The 22734-nt window shown below is 43.2% G+C and overlaps 1 protein-coding gene across 1 annotated transcript in view; it reads left to right on the top strand.

Annotated features, from left to right (window-relative positions):
• Nucleotides 1-22734, top strand: part of trim9 (tripartite motif containing 9) — a 107974-nt gene that overhangs the window by 68537 nt on the left and 16703 nt on the right. The window contains exons 2-3 of the mRNA XM_037694619.1: nucleotides 16117-16212; nucleotides 17525-17647. Coding sequence (XP_037550547.1) covers nucleotides 16117-16212; nucleotides 17525-17647 — 219 coding nt within the window. The remainder of the gene's footprint in view (nucleotides 1-16116; nucleotides 16213-17524; nucleotides 17648-22734) is intronic.

Here is a 22734-nt window from a genome sequence, read left to right as displayed (position 1 = left end):
TCCACCTGCTGGTGTGAAACCTTGGTGGACAGTTTCAGGTCCACCTGTGTGGGGCATCACGTCCAGGTGTTCTGTGGTCAGAGTTTTGGATCTTCCAGTCTTGAGCTATGGTTCTGTGGACCCGTGCACGTCTCCCCTGGTGTCGGCGCCGGTCTTTGTGCCGTTATGGATCCTGACAGCAGCTTCCATGTTCTACAGATGATACAGTGAGGTATCATGGGGTCTTCTAGAATCAGGACTTGGGTCAACCAGTTTGGACGGATTGTTTGCGTTAGCAGCTGCTTCAGTTGTGCTACGTGTTCATCACTTTTAGACATTAGGTGTGGGTCATGTGGATCCCTGGTGTGGTCCAGCTCCTCAGACCTGAGACTCCGTCTTGTGTCCCATCACTGGTTCATGTCTGAAGAGCTGTGGTTTGATGTTAAACCCTGCAGCCGTGCGGTGCCTCCTCCTCCTATGCTTCAGTTTTAAAGTCTAATCCGTCTCCAGAAGTCATCATACGGCCAATTCCCAACCATCATCCCTTCTTGATGACGCTGTGATAGACTCACCTCAGATGTTTGGGGCAATTTCAGATTTGATGGAAAAGTCAGAGGGGGTGAAATAAAACAATAGTTACCAATCACATGTGCTATTTTTATTTCTTGGGTCTGCGATGGAGAGAAAAAGCCTTTTTAGGATCTGTACTGCTGGAGGTGCACAGGTTGTCCTGGTTTTACCTCCGTCTGCTGCTGCAACAGATGACCACGGCTCGGGGAGGTTCCTCTCAGTCCTGATCAGGGGAATTATCTTTGATATCTTGCAGAAACAATGAAAATCCTTGTTACGATTTATTGAACACACATTTTTGGAGGATAAATAAGAAAGCTCAACGTTCACCAAAGGAACGCAGATCACCTCCTCCTCCTTGATGTCAGTTTTAAACTAAAGTCACGCTGAGAAATGACTGAGCTGAAGCGGATTTAATACATTTATTTATGATTTCTGTAGCTTTAAAGCATCAGGTCAACATTTATGAAGCATTCACTCTGTTGTGATCCACCTCCACATCATCCACACTGATACATACAGGTTGAAGTATGGGCTCCTTCCTTCAAAGGTCCACCACCATCTCCTTAGTCCTGGAGATGTTCAGCTGCAGGTGGTTTGCTCCACAACATCCCACTAAGTCCTCCACCAGGCTCCTGCACCCTCCTCCTGTCCACCTCCGATACATCCAACTACCACAGTGTTGTCTGAGTCTTTCTGTAGGCGACAGAAAGAGTGACACTGGAAGTCAGATGTACACAGAGTGAACAGGAAAGGGGTGAGTACAGTGCCCTGTGGAACTCCGGTGCTGCTCAGCACAGTGTCAGGTGCGGTGTTCTTTATCTTGACGAACTGTGGTCTCTGTGAGGTAGTCCATAATCCATCTCAGCTGACTGTGGTGAGTTGGTCCACGTTAGTATCAGACTTTGAGCCGGACATCTCATGAAATGGACCCATGCGTAACGAACATTAAAGATAAGTTACAAACGTTTAGTTTCTCAGCAGAAGACAGTTTGAAACATGAAGGAAGCTGGACCTTTACTCTTCAGGTCTTTAATCTACCAGATTAGTTTTGGTCAGGACGAGCGCTGCTCTCCGTCTTCATTTCTCTCTTTAATCGGAGAAGACACGAGCCACGTGCCGCCAGGGCAGCCGAAGCCCTCACCATGTGGGCTCAAGCAGCCGAGGTCTCTGAGAAGCTGTACTCCGCGGGTCTGCTGTCCCAGATAATTTACCGGATGTGACTCATCGTCTCTCATCTGCCTCCTCGGGTTCGGTCAGAAGGCAGGACGTGTCGACGGGCCGTCTCCTTCCATCAGATGATGACAGTGAACAGGTTCGGTCAGAGCTCTACACCTGAGCTCCTCGCCTGCTAAAAGTGGGTCGGATGTCAAAGTACTGCGGTCCGAGGGCCACAGGCACCAATTAATGAAGCACATTTGGAGTGGTAGTAGCAGAGACTGGTCCTAAACACACATTCTGAGTGCTAGAAGACTGCACAGTAAAATATCTTATAAACCTTTTTTATATTTATTTTTCTGTGTAAATAATAAAACATTCACGGTCATCCATTTTTCTTCTGTACATTTTTCGGTGCGATCCTCGTCCTGTAGTTTTCAAACTATTTCAACAAATCAGAAATCAAAACATTCGGCTCTTTCGGGACAATCCTGCTTTTGGTGCAACTTTAGCTTTTTGAAATATTTAGCCTTTTCTGCTATTTTTTCCTCATAGAAAATGAATTGAGCTCATTTTACCTCCTTCAAATCTTTAGCTCTGTTTACAACCTGTTGCTGCTCCTTTCACATTTTATTCTGCTTCAGCTTCTTTCAGCTTCCTGCTGCAAATAAAAAAAATCAGCTACTTTCAGCTGTTTTGTGCTCCTTTCAGATTTTTTCTGCTAACTAAAACATTTTTGTGCTTCTTCTAACATATTTCTGCTAATTTCAGCTTGTTAAGCTCCTTTCAGCTGATTTCTGCTCCTTTCAGCTTTTTTCCAACTGCTTTTGTGATAATTTTAGCTTTTTCAGTTAACTTCACATTTCTCGCACTCATTTCAACTTTTTTCAGCCAAATTCAGAAACAAATGTGCTCTCTCCACTTCTTTCTTGTAATTTCAGCTTCTTTCTGTCTTTTTAGCTACTTTTCAGCTATTTATTGTGCTAATTTCAGCTTTTTTCAGATAATTTCAACTTTTTGTGCTAGTTTCTGCTTCTCTCAGCAAATATGTTTTTCTGCTTTCTTCTGCTAATTTAAGCTTGTTCTACCTTTTCAGCTGTTTTTTTTTAGCATTTTTAGCTAATTTCAGCTGTTTTCAGATAAATTCAAGTTTTTTGTGGTAATTTCTGCTACTTTCAGCCTAATTAACTCCTTTCTGATAATTTCAGCTTGTTATGCTCCTTTCAGCTTTTTTCTGCTAGTTTCAGCTTTTTCTGTTATTTCAGCTACTTTTTAGCCGTTTTGTGCTAAATTTAGCTTTTTCAGCTAATTCCACATTATTTTTAGCTCATTTCAGCTCCTCCCACTTCCATCTGGTAGTTTAAGCTTCTTTCTGCCTTTTCAGCTACTTTTCAGCTATTTTTTTTGATAAATTCAGCTTTTTTAGCTAATTTTCCTAATTTTTGTGCTAATTTTTGCTTCTTTAAACCAAATTCAGCAATTATGTTTTCTTTCTGCTTTCTACTGCTAACTTGTTAACTTGCTTTTAGCTAATTGCTAACGACTTGTTCTTCCATTTTAGCTAATTTTAGCTGTTTTTCATTAAGTTCTTCTGCAATAAGCATTCACACTGCATTTTTTGCAGGAAATGCTATTTCTCTAGTTAATCTGTTTTTTACACTTAGAACAGATTAAAGCTGCAGCCTTACAACAAAAAGAAAACACAACGAGAGCCGTACAAAAGTAGCACCATGCACTAAAGACAACAAAAGGAAAAAACAATTAAAAAAAGTACATGAAACTTTTAGGACGTAATAATTAGATGTACAGCTATGAGTTGGAGCCAGTCCAGTTTAAGACACAACCAGCAGATGATAAAAAATACAAAAACAGTCATAACTCACTCAGTTTTACAGACTGATGTGGAATTAGCCATGGCTAACACATCTTGACATCTGGTCATAATGTGGGAAATTTTGTGCAACAATATTTTCAATATTTGATTAAAACATCTACAACTTGATTTTTTTCCCCCCAACGTAGCATCAATAAACTGGTGGCAAAAAGAAGAAAATAAAAATAATGTGTTTTAGTTCATTTGCTTTTAGGCAGGCCAGCGGTCACTCTTTCAGGGATGAAGATGTTCACATCCTGGACAGAGAGGAACGATGGTTTGAGAGAGGAGTAAAGGAGGCCATCTTTGTGAAAAGAAATCGTCCATCATTAAACAGGGGTGGAGGCCTCCGGGTTCAACTGTCCCCCTCTTACAATGCTGTGATTGCTAGTATCACTCAGCCCTCTGTGAACAGTAAACAGCCATCAGGTGCTAATGATCCATTGTTAGGCTGATGGTCCTTCTTGATCATGTGATCAGCTGGTTTTGGTTGTCAGCAGCAAAACTGGTTGATCCACTCTGAGAAGGTGCTATTTAAGAGACTGAGCTGAATACAGCACCTCAGACTGAGGAAGTCTCTCGGATGAGAGATGAAACGTTTCTACTTTTTGTTGTTGTTGTTTGTTTTGCTTTGTCTTGTTTATTTGAAAGTCCAGAGGACCAGATTTAACTTTTTTAAATAAGTACAGAATTATACAATAGTTCGCTGGATAAGCGAATGTAATAATCAAACTCTGCATACCAACAGATTGCTATGGAAGCGTTTAACTGCCGTTTAACATATCAATGACACGTGTCTAATGATATGTCATGTATCATTGGGCACTTTTAGGTGGGTATACTGAAATGATTGGGCTTTTCTAGTGGGTATACTCCGTATACCTGCGTATCACGTAGACTACACCACTGGATTCTGGGAAACAAAGATTTTAATGAGCGCATCTTGCCCACGGACCACTAGTTGAACAGTCCGGCTCTGAGCTGGACTGACTCTTCAGGCCTCGGAGGAGCTCATGGAGTCTGATCAGAGACCTGTGGCTCTGCAGAAAATAAGCCTCTTCTTCTGCTCCACAGGAGGAACGGTAAATCCATGTCTGCGGGGGAGATTTTGAAAAGCTCCTTCAGTAGAATGAGTCATTCTGAAGCTTTTCTGGTGTGGATGAGCTCTTTTATCAGAGAAAAACATGAGCAATTCTTTGAGAGAATGCTCATCAACTGAGATCATTTTATGTTGACAAGTTGTTGAGGACAGACGGGCGTGAAACTTCTGATGTCTTCAGACGTGAAGTCAGACCCGACTGTAGCACCAGCTCCTTCTGCTGCTCTGACCTCCGTCTGCTGGTTTTAATGGGGCTGAGCGTCGGCTCGTTGTTTTCAGACGTCCTGCTGCATATCTGAAGACACTCTGAGGACACAGCTCCAAATGAAAGGGTGGCTGCATCCAAAGTGCTAAAAATGGAGCAGCAGACAAAAGAAACGGAGTCTGGGCTGCCTGTGGTCACGTTACATGTTTGTTTGCACCCACAAGACTTTTCTGTGCACGGATTCTGGGGAAACCAGCCAGTGTTGAGAAATACACTGAAAAAAATTATAAACACTTTTGATTTTGTTCCCACTTTTTATGAGCTGAACTCAATTTTCTACGTACAAATCGGGTCTTTTCTCTTAAATATTGTTTATAAATGTGTGTAAATCTTAGTGAGCACTTCTCCTTTGCTGAGATGATCCATCCACCTCATTAAAAGCCAGTGAGTACAGATGTGTTTTAAGATGAGGCCTAAACACCGAGAGTTTGAAGCCTGTGTAAAACCAAGGGGCAGGTGGAGAGCTAAAAGATAACAGTAAAACATTCAAAGCCAAGATATCTGAGTAATGTTAGTAAAATGTGCAAAAGAAGACAATAGAATTTGTTGTAAGTGCAAAGTTTAATCACAAATTGCAGTGACTGAACATTGTTGGACTTTTACCTGGATTATTGAGCATGAACTTTGGTGTTTTGAACCATTTTGGCATGGCTGCCCCAGAGGAGTTGATGGGGGAGAGGGTGGACCCAGAAACCATCTTCTCACCAGCAAACTGTTTTTCCACTATGGGAATGGTGCGCTTGTGGACCAAATCCAAGCTGCCAAAAATTTCCCAATGAAGAAGCTTATGGTAAATAAAGTTTAATATTTCCAAAACCACATGTCAGCAAACATCTCGTGAATGTTTTTAACTATTAGAAATTTAAATTATTGCAATAGGATCAAGTATGCAAAGTTCATCAGCACAAAACGGCGCAGGAGGAACGAACAAGATCACAAAGGTGTTAAGACTGAACAACGTCAGGGATGTGACTCGGTTGTTACTTTGAGATGTTTTCCTCCAACTCGTCTGAGTCATGAACATTTAGAGCTGTTTTTTGCTCCCAGCTGAGTTCATTAATGATGAATTAATGGAGCCCAGCAGCTCGGGATGATCACAAACACCAGCTCCTGAAGCGAGTCTTCTGTTCGAAGCGAGTCGAGGCAGATAAGACACGGGTGCTCGAATGTTTCAGGTTCCCATGTGATGGGACTGAGGACGGAGTCGAGACGTGCAGGGAATGGATTTTCTCAGTGGGCGTTGGTTGGATGCTGGTAACATTTGCCCCTGAAGCTGCTTGTAAAGACATTAGCTGTGTCAGTGTTAATGAAAGAGGAATAAAATGAGAACAGTTGGGAGACCCCAAACGCCTGAAGACAAAAGTGAAACACTGACTGAGCAGAAAGCTGATTAATGATCAGGGTCAGGAGTCTTCTTTATCCTTAAACAAGTAGACTTCTATCAGACAGTGACCCCTGAACTTGTATATGATAATACATTTTTAACTAGTTTATACATAATTTTAAAAAAGTTCTTAAATTTAGCTTTGGCTTTCGTTTTTGGGGCACCAACCCAGGATTCTCATTAAATCTGGACCCTCTTTAAAACCCCTGATTGCAGACGTGCACACAGTGATAGCTTTCCTAAAGTATCACTGACGTCTGACCAGGAGATGATCCGCCCAGCAAAACTGCAAACTACATCTGAACCTCCATTTCCTCTCTGATCTCTCATTTACTGAGAGATCTCATCGATGATGGCGCAGCATGACTTCGCCCAGACTTGCACAGTGCCAAGATAAGCTAAAGAAACTGGAGTGATTATAGGGCGATTAAGAACCACAACAGGCGGAGTGGCTCGAGCACCATGACCCCATTTGATCCCGCCCACTTGCATAGATGATCCCACCCACAGAGCGGGAAAACAAGTCACTGTGGCAAATCACCTACGTCCATTGGCTTGAAAAGCATTTGTAATGTTTGTGTGTGTGTGTGTGAGGGGGGGGCTGTCTGGGGGGTCCTCCCCCAGAAAATTTTTAATAAAGTAGATGCCATTTCCTGCATTCTGGTGTATTTTAACAGGTTGTTAAACATCTGTTTACATACATGTGTAAACTTAATAGCCTGACCGACAGCTCTCCATGTGTGAATAGAACTAGCGCCGCTGCTCTCAAGCCCCCACCCCCACAGGCGTCAAAAACCGCCGGAATTAACGTAATGCTAACCTAGCGGTGCGCAATACAGATGCATTAGCTAAGATGCTACAGACGTAGCGCTCCACTTCTCTCACACATCCTAACACCCCCCTATCCCGGTCAACAACTGCCACATGGTGCTAAGCTAGCGTGCAAAACAGAGGTGTCCCCCTCCTCCCCCCCGTGAGTGCCTTGCCAAGGCAGATGACCTCAGAGAAGCACTGTCTGCTGTGTGGTGAGTTTTAAGTAACCAGGAAAACCTGGAGTGGACTTTTAGTGGTTTGAGTATTCTATTAATCAAGTGGAATGGATTCATTCAAGGAAAAATAGAAAGAGTACTAAGTGAACTAATATTTCACGGTAAATGAGGGGGTCCAAATTAACATTTTTTAAATATGGGGGAACACGTCCCCTATATAATTGTTGCGATGCCTTGCCTACACCCGAGAAGAACTGATAAGACGAAAGCCGAGTGGAGTTGCACTTATCATTGGCGAAATGTCTTTAGTGTCACCGGTTTGTCTAACGAACACCGGTGCAAAGAATCTTTCAGACCCCCTCCTCCCGCCAAACATCTGTTAAGTTTCACTCTGATTCCTGTGTGAATAGTTAACCACTTCTCTGCATTATTGATAACAGCAGTTCTCGTTAATGAATGATGCAGCAGCCACTTTGTAGCTGCCTGTGGAGGACGGCCCCAGAGGGAAACGATTTAAACACAGATTCATATTCACTCAATGATGAAAACAGTCACCACCATAATATTCACATATTTAAAACACGTTAGTTTCAAACAGGGCAGCACGGTGGCGCAACTGGTAGAGCTGCTGCCTCTCAGCGAGCAGGTCCTTAGTTCAAACCCCGGTCCGGGGGTCTTTCTGGGTGGAGTTTGCATGTTCTCTCCGTGTATGCGTGGGTTATCTCCGAGTACTCCGGTTTCCTCCCACAGTCCAAAAACATGCATGTTAGGCTGATTGGTAACTCTAAATTGTCCCTAGGTGTGAGTGAGAGAGCGAATGGTTGTTTGTCTTGTTTGTCTCTATGTGTCCCTGTGATGGACTGGAGACCCGTCCAGGGTGTACCCCGCCCCTCGCACAGTGATTGCTGGACATGGGCACCGGCGACCCCCGTGACCCAAAATGGAATAAGCGGGTAAAGATAATGGATGGATGGATGGTTTCAAACATGAAGAATTTTTATTTTAAGCAAAGTCTGAAAGTTCTTTTTTATTATGTCACCCACCATTATAGTCCCAAGTGCTCTTAAGGAGTAATCACTATCATGGAATACGATGGTTATGCTTTTTTCCCCATTTGGGCCAGGCAATTGCAAAAAAAAAAACTTAAACCAAACAAAAAACAGTCAAGTAAACACTTGAGCACACAGCTCATGACAATGTCATGCCAGGGACCAGGCACAGGCAGGAGTATAGCGCTCGGTGCGCTCTTCCTTTCTTTCCTCTTCTAAAACAGTGAATCTCCCACTTCCTCATCAAACCCATTGTTCTGTCATCTGGACTTCTGTCTGAGAAAGTTATGGTTCTGCAGCTCCGTCCATTTCTGGCTCCATCCCCCACCTCAAACAGAAGCCACATCTTCACGTTCAAATATCACCTCCCTGTTTTGACTCAAACTTACTAAAACGGACTAAACTAAACTCCAACCAGAACAAACTAGGCCCCGACTAAAAAAATCCAAGCGTGCTAAAAATCAACAATCTCTCAGATGTCATTACTCACTCCCGTTCTCGCTGTGTCTCTATCGCTGAACTTCCTTCAACTTTTGTGTCTTTTTCAAGATTCTTTGGCACTTGACAAAGAACTTCAGGCATCAGTCAGAATGGAGGAGGGGGTTGTTTGTTGGGCCGGGGTGGGGGCATGTTCTCTGAGACTGCCTGTCTTTGCAGCTGCCTCAATAGAAATCTGGCGTTCTTGCCTGATTGAGTCCTGACGTGATGCCAAATCCCATATATAGAAGTGAAAGGTCAGTTTCCAAAGCCGCGACTGAAACAGCTTGACATTTTTATCAAAACTATGTTTTTAAAACCAGTTTGTGTTTTCAACCTTTTCCACAGAACATAGGGAACATTTGTGATGTCCATCATATTTTGCTGGATATGAAATATAAAAAACTTGGTTGTTGTTGTATTTTAAGAACCGCTCTAAATTACTGAATGTCCTGTTTACTCGTCAAGTTAGTATCAATACAGTCCAACTCAAACGTTTGTATCAGCTGGTGCTGTAGATGTTGTCTCGGTCCCGGCAAATGAAAAGGACAAAGACGAAACAACTGGACTTCTGTTCTGAAGTTACAGACGTGTGGAGGTCTGAACTTTAAACTGCATGATGATGGTATGAACTTATCAATATTTGGATTGATCCACATCCCCCATCTCACTGTCCTAAAAGTCAGACTGAAAAACGTACAAATACATGTGTATTTACACGCTATTTGTATATAATAAACTACAAATATGGATCTGATTCAGTACCACAGATGAAAAAGACCTGAGTCAGATAAGAAAAAAATTAATTTGTCATACTGAGAAATAATAATTCATTTATTATATTGAACTAATTTATTATTCATAATTCATTTATGATTAATAATTAATAAATGAATCAGATTTGAGCCACTTTTGCCTGCAGTGTGAACACAGCCTATATTTCAGGCACAAAACTTAGAGCATGATATCTCATGAGATTATTTTAATAGTTTGACCAAAATGGCTACAGCTTTACTGTCCTCATAATATATTAGTTTAAAACTCTGGCACGAAATGTGGCGGGTGATATGCATTCCCTAAGGAGCCTGTCGTGTCAGATCATTGTGGCATGATAGATATTGGTTTTGATGTCTTACAGCTGACCCGAGTTGACTTCTTTTTAAAGTTGCTGCAGCAGAGGAGCAACAAATGAGAGCTCAGATGTCCCCTCTTCGTTTGAAAATCTTAGCCAGAAGTAGCCGTGAGCTGTGCAGAAATCGAGTTTCCTTTGACCTGATTCTGAGGACTGAGCGCTGCAGAAACAGACTGGGTGGAAAAACGCCTCCAGACAATCATTTTGTGTGCCGAGCCTCGGCTGTTAGCAGCCGATGTTGGAGATGCTTCAGCGTCTGTCACCGGATCACAGAGGGAAGTTAAGGTGAGGTCAGAGGCTCTTGGCTGCTCTGTGATCAACCAGAAGAGCCGGATTGAATATTTTCTGACACATGATTGGCAGCAGTTGACCTTCTTTTATTTTTTATCCCTTCTCGTGGAACGAAGTCGGGGAATCGAAGACGCTCTCTCCGTCCATTTGTGCATGTTGTGAGCATGATAACTTGAAAAATAAAACTTCCATTTTGGTGCGTGGCTGCATCTAGGCGTAAGAAAGGTCACTATCAAAAGTTGGGTTGCCAGGTAAAAATGCAAGATGGCTGCTGCCATATACATATATAGGTAAACATTTTTTAGATGGATAACTTGAAAAATAAGCAATGTGCCAACTTCCATTTTAGTGTGGCGGCCTCTAGGCATAAGAAAAGTCACTACTGAACATTGAGCGGCCAAGTCAGGATCCAAGATGGTTGCCACCTTATATATCGGTAAACTGGCTACCCCAATCTTTTAAGGAAACTTTGCTTTCTAATTTTTTTATTGCTTAGAAGTATAGTTTCCATAAATGATTGGCCTGGTTCACCATTGCCTCCGGTCGTGGATAAAAGTGATCGGAGCAGGTTCTTTACGTTTTCGAAGGCGGATCCTTGCGGTTGATATCTCCAAGCCGGACTCGACCATGTCCTGCGCTCAGCTCCTATGAAGTCCGTCGCATTTCCTGATTTTTGGAATGTAGTAAAAACTGCGCTTTGCCGAACCGTCTGCTCGTTGGAACATCCTCTAACCCAACACGAGACAACCATTGCGATGAAAAGAAATAAATATTTGATGGTTAAACTTATTCAGCCGTGTCTGCAGCTACTGCGTGCCTACAAAAATGGTGGTTAGAGACAAAGTGCCCGGATGTGTTGGGTCAGAGTAGAACTGTGTATTGATCCCTTCAGATCCATCACTTTGCAAAAGCAGAGTGACACAAAAAAACAAATAAAAAAACTCCCTCTGTTCTTCCACAGTTTAACTCCTGCCCACTTGAATATTTTGCACCAAAAACATTAAGGTTTACTTACATTCCCTATTCCAGTCCAGAAAAACACTCATCTCCAAATCTGCAACCATTCACTCTTCAGATCCCTCAGCGACGGTGACATCGCTTGTTTTGTTGGAGTTCAACTTGATCTAAAGTCTGCCCAGGTCAAAGGAATACTTTGCTATTTGAGAAAATTAACTTTTATGTAGATCGTGGAGTCGTGGAGCCAGAAGGAAGAATTAAATTCATTAAATGATGTTTGTGTTTCAAACCAGAGACTGAAAACGACTTCTGGCTGCACAGAAACCACTGAGCTCAAACAAAAAAAAGTATTTAACTTCCTTTAGTTTGTTTTAACTGGTTTAATAGTTCACTCAGGTGCCACTTGGTGCAGATTTTATTGTTTATCTTTGACAAGTTAGACTCTTATTTTAAATTTCCTTTCAAAGAAGTCAAGAAGCCGACGTTTAAATGATCAAACGAGAAAAATGTTCATACGCTCCTGCAACGCAGCGTGAACGCTGAGTGCTCGATGATTTTGCCAGTAAGTGTTGAAAGAAGCGAACACTGTGTTGTTCAAGTTAAAACAATCAAAACAAAAGCTGCATTTTTCAAAATAAAAGTCCAAGTTAGTGAAACAGAAGCTAAAAATTAAACAAGTGTGCGCTGAAGATTTAAAAGATTTTTAAGGATTTGAAGAGTTTTCCATTTATTTTAAGGACAAAACAAAAAAAGTAAAACAATTCAAAAGTTTTAATGTTACGAGCATCACGTCAGACCGGTTTAGCCCTGCAGCATGATGCAGCCACCACCGTGCTTCACAGTGGGGACGGTGTGTTCAGGACGGCGTTAGTTTGGTCTGAGCGGAGCAGCAAAGTTATCACTACTTTGTGCAGTTTTTAAACTGTATGATAGATGAATTCATATATATATATTTTTAAAGCAAATAGTTTTTTGTTGTAGGCAGAAATCTATTTTAACATTTCCTGTGAAGAATCGTACATTCCTTTAAGCTGCTGATCTCCTGAGATTTTTGACAGAGGAATCCGAGGAATCCCCAGATGAAAAAAAGGAAGTCAATCCTGGAAAGTTTACATTTAGATCTTTGCTCAGCTGTTGCCAGCTCAGGCTGTTAGCAGCAGCTGTCACGTTTCCCAAACTCTGAGGTCAAAGGTCAGCTGTCGGCCCCCACAGACCAATCCCCTCCTGGTCGGCTGTCAGAAACCAGAAGCCTGGCTGTCACGGATGAGCAGTGTGCACGGGATGCCTTTCCATCTTGCTCTGGTTTTATTGCTCTCTTTCACAGTGGAGATGGTTTCTTTCCTTGGTTAAGCTCCAAACCCTCAGGAGACAATATGGTCACCAAGTCACTGATTGGTCACTCAGCTGAACGAGGTTCCCATGGGGTGGGGTCTCCTTCTGTCACCTCCGTGTTCACACGGCCTCTCTGCACATACATGTGAACAATTCATTCCTTTTTATCTGCTGTCCAAACAAGACAACACATCTGTGTCACTGCACATATTCACAACAATGGCATTTCCTGTCCCCCATGTTTTAGTTGAAAACGGTGTCTTCTGTGAAAGAACTCGGCAGACAGAGCGTTTTGTTTCAGGGCTGACACTGATTCTGCAAATGTCACATTCTCTGTAGCGACTCGCTGACCTCTGAGAAAACTTTACCATTCAGAGGTTTTCACACAAAAACAGCTGTAAGGAGCTAAAGGCCTGGTATTCCTTGAAGAAATGCCAATCGCCTCTTTTCATGACGGATTGAAACTAAAACCGTCTGATTCTGAGAAGGGACAGAGTTGTAGCAACTACAGGGGAATTAAGTTGATGAGTCACACGATGAAGATCTGGGAGAGAGTTGTGGAAGCAAGACTTGGACGAGAGGTTACTATCTGTGAGCAACAGTATGGCTTCATGCCAAGAATGAGCACCACAGATGCCATCTTTGTTTTGAGGATGCTGATGGAGAAGTACAGAGAGGGTCAGAAAGAACTCCATTGTGTCTTTGTGGATTTAGAAAAAGCATCTGACAGGGTGCCGAGGGAGGCGGTGCGGTGTTGCATGAGGAAATCTGGAGTGATAGAGAAGTATGTTAGACTGGTACAGGACATGTAGGAAGACAGCAGGACACATATGAGGACAGCAGGACATTTATGAGGACAGCAGGACATGTATGAGGACAGCAGGACAGTGGTGGGAGTGCATCAAGGATCAGCTCTGAGCCCCTTCTTGTTTGCTCTGGTGACGGACCGACTAACAGATGAGGTCAGGCAGGAATCCCCGTGGACAATGATGTTTGCAGATGACGTGATCTGTGGTGAGAACAGGTGGAAGAGAACTTGGAGAGGTGGAGGTATGCACTTGAAAGAAGAGGAATGAAAGTCAGTCGTAGTAAGTGTAGATGAACAGATGCTGAGATATATTCACCTGATTAAAACGGATTCTTTCATTTTTCTGGACTGTATATAAACGTGCATTGAATTTAATAAAATGTAACGTGAGACGTTATTTATCTTTGACCCATCAAAATGAAGGTGGTCATTTATTTACAGAATCAAAGTTTAACATCAAACATTTACATTAATTTGGCAAAATATGAAAATAACAACATAATTAATCAGCTTTACAGGTAGTGAGAAACAATACGGCGATTGTTTCACTTTTCAGCAGAACAGCAGACATCAAATCACACGGCAGTGATTGAGAACTTTGCTTCAGACATTTCTAAAAATATCTGTCAATGATTTCTACTTGATAGAAGAATTTTTAAAGATGGAAAGATGAAGTTTAGTGGGAGTGAAAGATGGATGAGGGAGAATGTGGTGTGTATGAGTGAAAAGTGTTGACAGGACGACACCCTCCATCCGACCCAGCTTTCCTCGGTACGCTCGGTAGTGGACTAGACTCATTTACCTCTCTGACGATGAATCAGCGGAAGAGGAGCTCCAGTTAACGCTACCTTTCAGCGTCTCCGTAGGATGGCAGAGATATATCCGGAGTGGTGACGGGACTTCGTCAACAACAGTTCACCTCAACGGGTGGACTTCACATGAGTGGGGTTCTTCAGAAGTTCCACTCAGAGGTGTAAGATGTTATAATCCCAAACTCGGAAGAGCCTTATCATGGCTGGACTTCTGTTCTCCCAAACGACTGGAGCTGCAAACTCTCCAGCCCGACTCCAACGGCAACTGCGACCCAACAGCAACTTCACAGAACTGCCACTTCACAGAACTGCCGCTTCACAGAACTGCGATCATCTAAGAGAACTAGGAAGTACCGACATTTTAAAGGGCTCTATTTCCGGTTCATTTGGGAGTCCCTGATTGGTCAATGTCGACCAGACAGCGGTGTGGTTTGTGACGTAAGAGGTTACTAGAAGTCAGAAAACAGCAAGAATGTTATTGGAACAGATTGAAAATGTTCCCCAGACAGGCGAGAGAAATGTTTGGGCGAGTTTGGAGAAACAGGTGCCAACTTCTCTGTTTACGTCTGAGAGGATTTAAAAACAAGACAGTTGTTCCAACACTTGTCTGCTTCGGCTCCGACCTTGGAACAAACGTACACTGCTCATTCAAAGACAGAAATCAGAAAATGCATAATTACTCTGTAACAGACCTTAACATGAATTCTAACTTTGCATAAGCAACTAAAAAATCATTGTTACTGTTTTACAGTTAATAAAATTGATTAGTTCACTGTAACATCTAAAATGTTTGAACTAAAACACTTTGATTATCAAACATTTGTAAAACAGTAATGATAATAGAAAAGAGAGTGTTCTTTCACTTGAATTTTCAAGAAAGAAAGTCTCAGGATGGGTGAACCTGTATTTCTGGATTCAAATCAATGAAATGACAGTTTCTGTCCCACAAGGTTCTTAAGGTCAAGGGTTTTGACCTTAGGTCAAGTTCACTACATAAGACAGAGTCCATGTGTGAATGAGAGGGAGGAGGTGGAACAGTGAGGCTACAAGGAGCAGAGGTCACAAAGGTGCAGGACTTCAAGTACTTGGGGTCCACTGTCCAGGAACATGAGGAGTGTGGTAAAGAGGTGAAGAAGAGAGTCCAGGCAGGATGGAGTGGATGGAAAAAAGTTTCAGGAGTGATTAGTGACCAAAGGGTGTCATCAAAGGTCAAATGAAAAGTTTACAAGACAGTGGTGAGACTAGCTATGTTGTATGGTCTGGAGACAGAGATATGGACAAAAAGACAGGAGACAGAACTGGAAGTGGCAGAAATGAAGATGATGAGGTTCTTCTTAGGAGAGACAAGGGTGGATAAGATTAAGAATGAGATCATCAGAGGTACAGCACAGGTTGAACAACTGGGAGGTAAAGTTAGGGAGGCCAGACTGAGATGGTGTGGACATGTCCAGAGGAGGGACAGTGGTTTAGACATGTCCAGAGGAGGGACAGTGGTTTGGACATGTCTAGAGGAGGGACAGTGGGTATATTTGTAGAAGGATGTTAGAAATGCAGCTGCCAGGAAAAAGACAACGAGGAAGTATATGGATGCAGTTAGAGAGGACATGGAGGTAGTTGGAGTGAGGACAGAGGACACAGGACAGAGTGAGGTGGAGGAGGAGGACTCGCTGTGGAGACCCTGAAGAGGGAACATCCAAAGAATAAGAAAAAGATCAGTAAAAGACACAGTTTGAGCCTTTTTCATGTTGGCTCAGGTTTATTAGGGTTAGTGGCATTCTGGAGTTGAGATGACCCCAAAAGTTTCAAATGATTTCCTTATTGTAAGTTATAAGTTTATACTGGGACATATCTCCCTACGTAACAGTTCTTGTAATGCCTGACTCCCACCTTTTCAGTCGGAGCTGTACTCTGTCTCTAATGTGTCGTGTTGTTTCCACACAGGGTCAACTGTCCCAGGCTTTGAACGGCCTGTCAGACCGAGCCACTGAAGCCAAGGAGTTCCTGGTCCAGCTGAGAAACATTGTGCAGCACATCCAGGTATTTTATTTTTAAATCATATTTGTTTTCTTGTTGTGTTTACAGTTTGAACCATAAAACATACAACGTAAACAGACTTTGGTTCTGGGTTGACACATCCAACATGAAGAAGTTCTGATTAATCAGGATGTATGATCCACATTTATCCACAGGTGGATAAATGTAGAGTAATTCAAATGTTTCATCTAAACATCGGAACAAGTGAAAAGTCTAAATTGTCCCTTATTTATCTTCATTATACCTCATTATCAGCCACTGTCAAAGTTGTGTATGTGCATTTGTCTGTTATCAAAATATATATGGAACCAGTGAACGGATTTCAACGAAACTCTCCGAGTGATTATTAGATGTACATCTACAACAGATAACCTTATTGGTTCAACTTCATTCAAGATGGCCACCACGGCTGTGCAACCTTAGCAAACATGAAAATGGCTATAGTACGGCCAATTTTACAGATGGTAGGCTAAACTGTGTTGTCAGTAGCTGAGTATTATTATCTCCAACATTTACTCCAAAAGCAACAATGTGTGCTATGGTTTAATTTGAAACTTGGGGAATAGCTGTTGGTGTCAGCCTTGTCTGTTTTTTAGCAAAATATCTTGTGAACTACTGGACAGATTTTAGTGAAGAGGAGAAGTACAGAGATGGTCAGAAAGAACTCCATTGTGTCTTTGTGGATTTGGAACAGTGAAGCTACAAGGAGCAGAGGTCACAAAGGTGCAGGACTTCAAGGATTTGGGGTCCACTGTCCAGGAAAATGGGCACTGTGGTATAGAGGTGAAAAAGAGAGTCCAGGTAGGATGGAGTGGATGGAGAAAAGTTTCAGGAGGGTTTTGCGATGAAAAGGGTGTTGTATGGTCTGGAGACAGAGACATGGACAAAAATACAGGAGAAAGAAATGGAAGTGGCAGAAATGAAGATGATGAGGTTCTCCTTAGGAGTGACAAGGCTGGCAGGAATGAGATCATCAGAGGTACAGCACAGGTTGAACAACGGTAATAAAGTTAGAGAGGCCAGACTGAGATGGTTTGGACATGTCCAGAGGAGGGACAGTGGTTTGGAAATGTCCAAAGGAGGGACAGTGGGTATATTGGTAGAAGGATGTTAGATATGCAGCTGCCAGGATAAAGACAAAGAGGAGATGTATGGATGCAGTTAGAGAGGACATGGAGGTAGTTGGAGTGAAGACAGAGTGAGATGGAGGAGGATGACTCGCTGTGAAGACCCCTGAAGAGGAAACTGCTGAAAAAGAAGATCAAGATCTGCCCTGTGACTCTACAGCCTCTCTGTGGGTTTGTTCCTCTCTCAGGAAAACGGTGTGGAGTTCGAGGCCTGTTTGGTGGCGCAGTGCGACGCCCTCATCGACGCCTTGAACCGACGCAAAGCTCAGCTGCTGGTCCAGGTCACCAAGGAGCACGAACACAAGCTGAAGGTGAGTGATCACATCCAAAACTTTTTTCTGTTAACCCTGTGAGGGGTTTACTTTGAAGCAAGGTCCATAAGTCAGGACTTCTCCATTATCCAGACCTAACCTCGCCTAAAACTAGACAGTAGTACAGGTGGTTCTGATGGTACTTTGTTGTCCCTGTTGTGTAGCAAAAAGGGGAATTGGAACCATCATCTGTCTGTCCGTCCATCTTTGCATGTTATGAGCATGAGAACTTGAAATATAAGTGAGGTACACACGTTAGTGTGTGGCTACATCTAAATGTAAGAAAGGTTACTTTCAAAAACTGGGTCACCGTGTCAAAATCCAAGATGGCCACCATCATATACTGTATATGTAAACCAACCACCCCTATCATTTGAAACTATGCTTTCTAGTATTTTTATTGCATTAAGGTATAATTTTCTCAAATAATTGTGTGTGTGTGTGTGGGGTTGATGGCTACCACTGGCCAGCCCCTGGCTCCACCGTTGCACCTGGTTGTGGATAAAATTGCTCCCTCCACTCGTCAAGTTCCGTCACTCTACGATGCCTCAGAAAAGCAGAAAAACCTCCATCTGTTCTTCTACAAAGTGTAACTCCTGCCCACTTGAATATTGTGCACCAAAACATTTAGGTTTACTTACATTCCATACTCAGTTTCAGTCCAGAAAAACACTCATCTCCAAAACCGTCACTGTTCAAATCCCTCAGCGACGGGGACATTGGCGTACCGCTTGTTTTCATCTGGGAGATCTCTAAGAACTAAATCAGTGAACAAGCTGAGCTTTTTCCTGACAGTGACTGAAGCATTTAGCTCATATTCTGCTTGTTAGCATGAGCTAAGCTTATTGTTACCGTGGTGATTCAGCCACTAAGAGATTGTTTTGTGGCGCTGGACTGAACGCTGCTCTCCGCAGAGCGTACGACGACACGGACAGTTTTTACTGTTGCTGGTTTGTAGTTGGATTTAAACCGTTTGCAGCATAAGTGGGAAAAAATGAAGGTTTCGTCTGTAACTGATGCATGAGGCGTCTCTGCAAATTAGGTTTCAAGTTCCAGCGAGAAAAGCAGGAATTGCTGCCCCCCCAACCTGATTGTACTGACAGTAACTGAAGCCATTTGGTGCCTTCAGGGAAGCAAATCTGTCAGTTTTGGCAACTTGTTTGTAGCTTAACTGGGCTAAAAGAATCATAACGGAATCCTGTCTATGTTGCTTTGAGTACGTTGCACAAACCAAAACATTTTTAACTTTAGTTTACAACGACCCTGACTGGACACACAGTCCTGACAACTCCGACTCGGTTCTGTTGATCGTTGTCTGCCATTAAGGAGTCAACTGGAGGAGTTCAAGTATCTCTGGGCTTTGTTTAGGAGTGAGGGAAGAATGGAGCGTGAGAATGACAGATGGATTGGTGCAGCGTCTGCAGTATTGTGGACTCTGTGCCGGTCTGTTGTGGTGAAGAAGGAGCTGAGCTGTAAGGCAAAGTTCTCGGTTTGCTGATCAGTCTACGTTCCTCCCCTCACCTCTGGTCATGAACTCTGGGTAGAGACTGAAAGAATGAAATTGTGGATACAGGAGGTTGAAATGAGTTTCCTCTGCAGGGTAGCTGGATTCTCCCTTAGGGTGAGAAGTTCAGTTATCAGGAGAGACTTGGAGTAGAACCGCTGCTCCTCCACATCCAGAGGAGCTAGTTGAGGTGGTTCAGGCATCTGGTAAGGATGCTCCCTGGGCGCCTCCCTAGGGAGGTGCTTCGGGCATGTCTGACTGCGAGGAGACCCCGGGGAAGACCCAGGATACGCTTGAGAGACCACGTCTCTCGGTTGTCCTGGGAACTCCTTGGAGTCCTCCCAGAAAAGAGAAGAAGGAAGAGGCTGTGGAAAGAGATGTCTGGACCTCCCTGCTCAAGATGCTGCCCCCGAGACCTGACTTCAGAACAAGAGGAAGATGATGGATGGATGAAGGAGTTAATGTAAATACAGAGTACCACACGTCTTACAGGAGAATAATAACATATTCAGTTTGATCAAAACAGCTTTAGTGTTGCCATTTTATATGATGTCACTTTAAAGAAAGAAAGATGGCGGGCAACAAGCATTCCTTTGTGGAACAATAAGCCTTTTGTTTTAGATGCGCTTGTTGGTTTTATTTTTCTCTGGAGCAAAACGTTCATCAGGATCTGTAAGTGGGAGGAGAGCATCTAGTCTCATGCTGGACGCTGCAGGTTTCACACGTGTAGGTGGGCAGAGGAACACGCACACGTTTCCTCCTTCAGCAGGATTTTCTATTTTCTGACACACCAAGAAATGAGAATATTTGCTCTAAATCGCTTTCACTTGTAGCAGGTTCCATTTCAACGTTAAACAGAGGAGGTATTGTCATTATGGCTCACAGCCAAAACTGAAGGCCACGTTTCTGTCTGTGTTGCCAGATAGAGTCGAGGTTTTCCAGCCCAAAACTCTGTTAAAAACTGCCACGTCACACAAAAATCCACACAGTCAATATATTGTTACAGTACATTTACTGTTTGAACATGAGCGCACATCAGTACAAGCCAAGGTAATTTAACAATGTGTGTCAAAACGCAACAATCCAACAAAAATCTTCCCAGAGCTCCCAGCAAAATCAGAATGAAAACCACCCACTTGGCAGTAAACCGCCCAGTCTGGCAACACTGGTTTCTGTCTGTGTTCACTGAATAGATTTTATGTATTTTTCAAGAAGCAAAGATTTAAGATGGCTGCCACAGCCAACTGGATTAAAAACCAGCGTCTCCAAACTCACCACCACTAATCTAAAAAAGTTAAATCTGGTCCTCTGGACATAATGACCCGAGGACCAGATTAAATTTTTTAGATTTTTCTACCTGGATTATTGAGCATGCATCAGAATAACCACCACTAACCACAAATTTTACAAGTTGAGTAGCATTTCCTTTGAAAATAGCTTTTATAAATATTGTTTAGTGTCTATTTTGTAGCTTTTTCAGTCTTCTCCTTTCTGCACGTCAAGGTCGTGTCGTATGAAAACAGTCATGTCTAATAATTTTGTCAGGAAAATTAAACTCCATCTCCTCTGGAAACGAGTATTTTTGCCCCCCCCCCCCCCATCGCAGGGCAAAGAGGGGGAATTGGAAATATCTGTCCATCCGTCCGTGTCCGACCGCATGTTGTGAGAATGAGAACTAGAAATAAAAGCTACGTACCAACTTCCAGTTTACTGTGTGGCTGAATTTAGGGGTAAGAAAGATTCATTTCAGAAACTGGGCTGAAACGTCAAAATCCAAGATGGCTACCACCATAAATGTCTATCTGTGTTGTGAGATGGATCATTTGAAAAATATACAACATGCCGACTTCCATTTTGGTGTGTGGCTGCATCCAGGTGTAAGGAAGGTCAACTGGGTCGCCACATCAAAATCCAAGATGGCCACCACCATATATCCATGTAAACCCAGAAACGCTGGGAGGAGGTGGGAGGCGAACGTGCATCCTCCCTACTGTGAGGCGACAGCTCTAACCACTGCACCCCCTGCCCCTACCTCGAGCTGCCCTCAGTTCTAAATGTTTCTCCTAAATTTCTGGTTAAATGTAAAATCACTGCTTGTTGTTTCAAACAGACTTAGCTTTTAGCTACTGTTTTAGCTGATGTTGACTTTTATTTACTGGCTTTTAAGTTTTCAGCACTTTTGTAAAACTGCAGTTTCTCCTATGAATGTTATCAATAATATTTTATTTTAAACTACTTCTAGTTTTTATATTATTAATTATTAACCTCCATCTGTTAATGACCTCTTCACTAATGAGTCCCCCCCCCCTCCAAAGTTCGGCGGGGGCGGGGGGCAGCAGATAAGTGGATGACCGTCTGTGTCTGGTTTATCTGAAGCAGCCACCAGCAGGTCGGATGATTTTCCTCTTTTGTCCTCGGCGCCTCTCAGATGGCGGCGGTGAAGTTTCTGTTGCCTAGCAACCCTCAGTCCAGTCGGTTTGGTTTTCCTGCGAGGAGACGGTGGATATCCACCGGCGTGGAAACATTCAGGCGCATCTGGTTTGATCAGGACAAGAACTAACGAAACATTTTACATTGATTTTAATTAAAATTGAATCATAATGTGCAGAAAGACCTGTGTTTTTCAGAGGACACGTCTTCTCAGAGACAGTTTCAGGTGGTCCTCTGTCCTCCTGGTCCTCGGCGGAGCCGCCGATGACTGTTCACCCGGCTGGAGTGTGAAAATAAAATGTCGCTTTGCTTCCGTTAGCGTCAGCGACAGATCTGCTGCTGATGTCCCTTCAGCCTCCTCGGCCCCCTCAGGCTGCAGAAAAACATTTCTGTGGAATTCTCTGATCTTGTTCTTCGTGTTCCTCCTCGTTGCTTCGTTCAGCTCCTCCTCGAGAACGTCTCAAAATGAATCCCTCCCGTTCTGCAGATTTACTCCTCAGCCCTTCAGCTCCACTCCTGCGTGTCTTCTTCAGTATTTACGAACTTCTGGGGAACAATCAGCCGTGCGTTCAGTTTTACTATAAAATATCTGCTCCACATGCATGCAGGCTGCGGCATGGATGGGACGTCATTAGCGGGTGCACCGTGCTCCCGCAGGTCAGTAAAAGCAAAACAGAAACCCAAAACTAGTGATCTACCACAGATAGTTATAATAAAATAATAAATAACTTTAAATATATTAAAAAAGCTTTAAAAAGCAGAGAGACCAGTTCGACAGAAAACGAGGCTGATGGATCTGAAGGGTCTGCTGGGCTGGAGGGTTTTCACCAAAACTGGTCTGGACTGGAATTTTTTAAAATAAATTGTCAAAAACTGTTTTTGGGCGTGCTTATCATAATGCTGGGCAGCACGGTGGCGCAACCGGTAGAGCTGCTGCCTCTCAGTGAACAGGTCCCTGGTTCAAACCCCGGTCCAGGGGCCTTTCTGGGAGGAGTTTGCATGTTCTCTCCGTGCATGCGTGGGTTTTCTCCAGGTGCTCCAGTTTCCTCCCACAGACCAATAGGCTGATTGGTAACTCTAAATTGTCCCTGAGCGAGAGAGCGAGAGAGAGCGAGAGAGAGAGAGCGAGAGAGAGAGAGCGAGAGAGAGAGAG

The sequence above is a fragment of the Nematolebias whitei genome, chromosome 21 (genome assembly GCF_014905685.2).
Source record: "Nematolebias whitei isolate Nwh7 chromosome 21, NemWhi1, whole genome shotgun sequence".
Lineage (NCBI taxonomy): Eukaryota > Metazoa > Chordata > Actinopteri > Cyprinodontiformes > Rivulidae > Nematolebias > Nematolebias whitei.
Note: the sequence above shows the minus strand (reverse complement) of the source record. Positions and strands in the feature narration are given on the sequence as shown.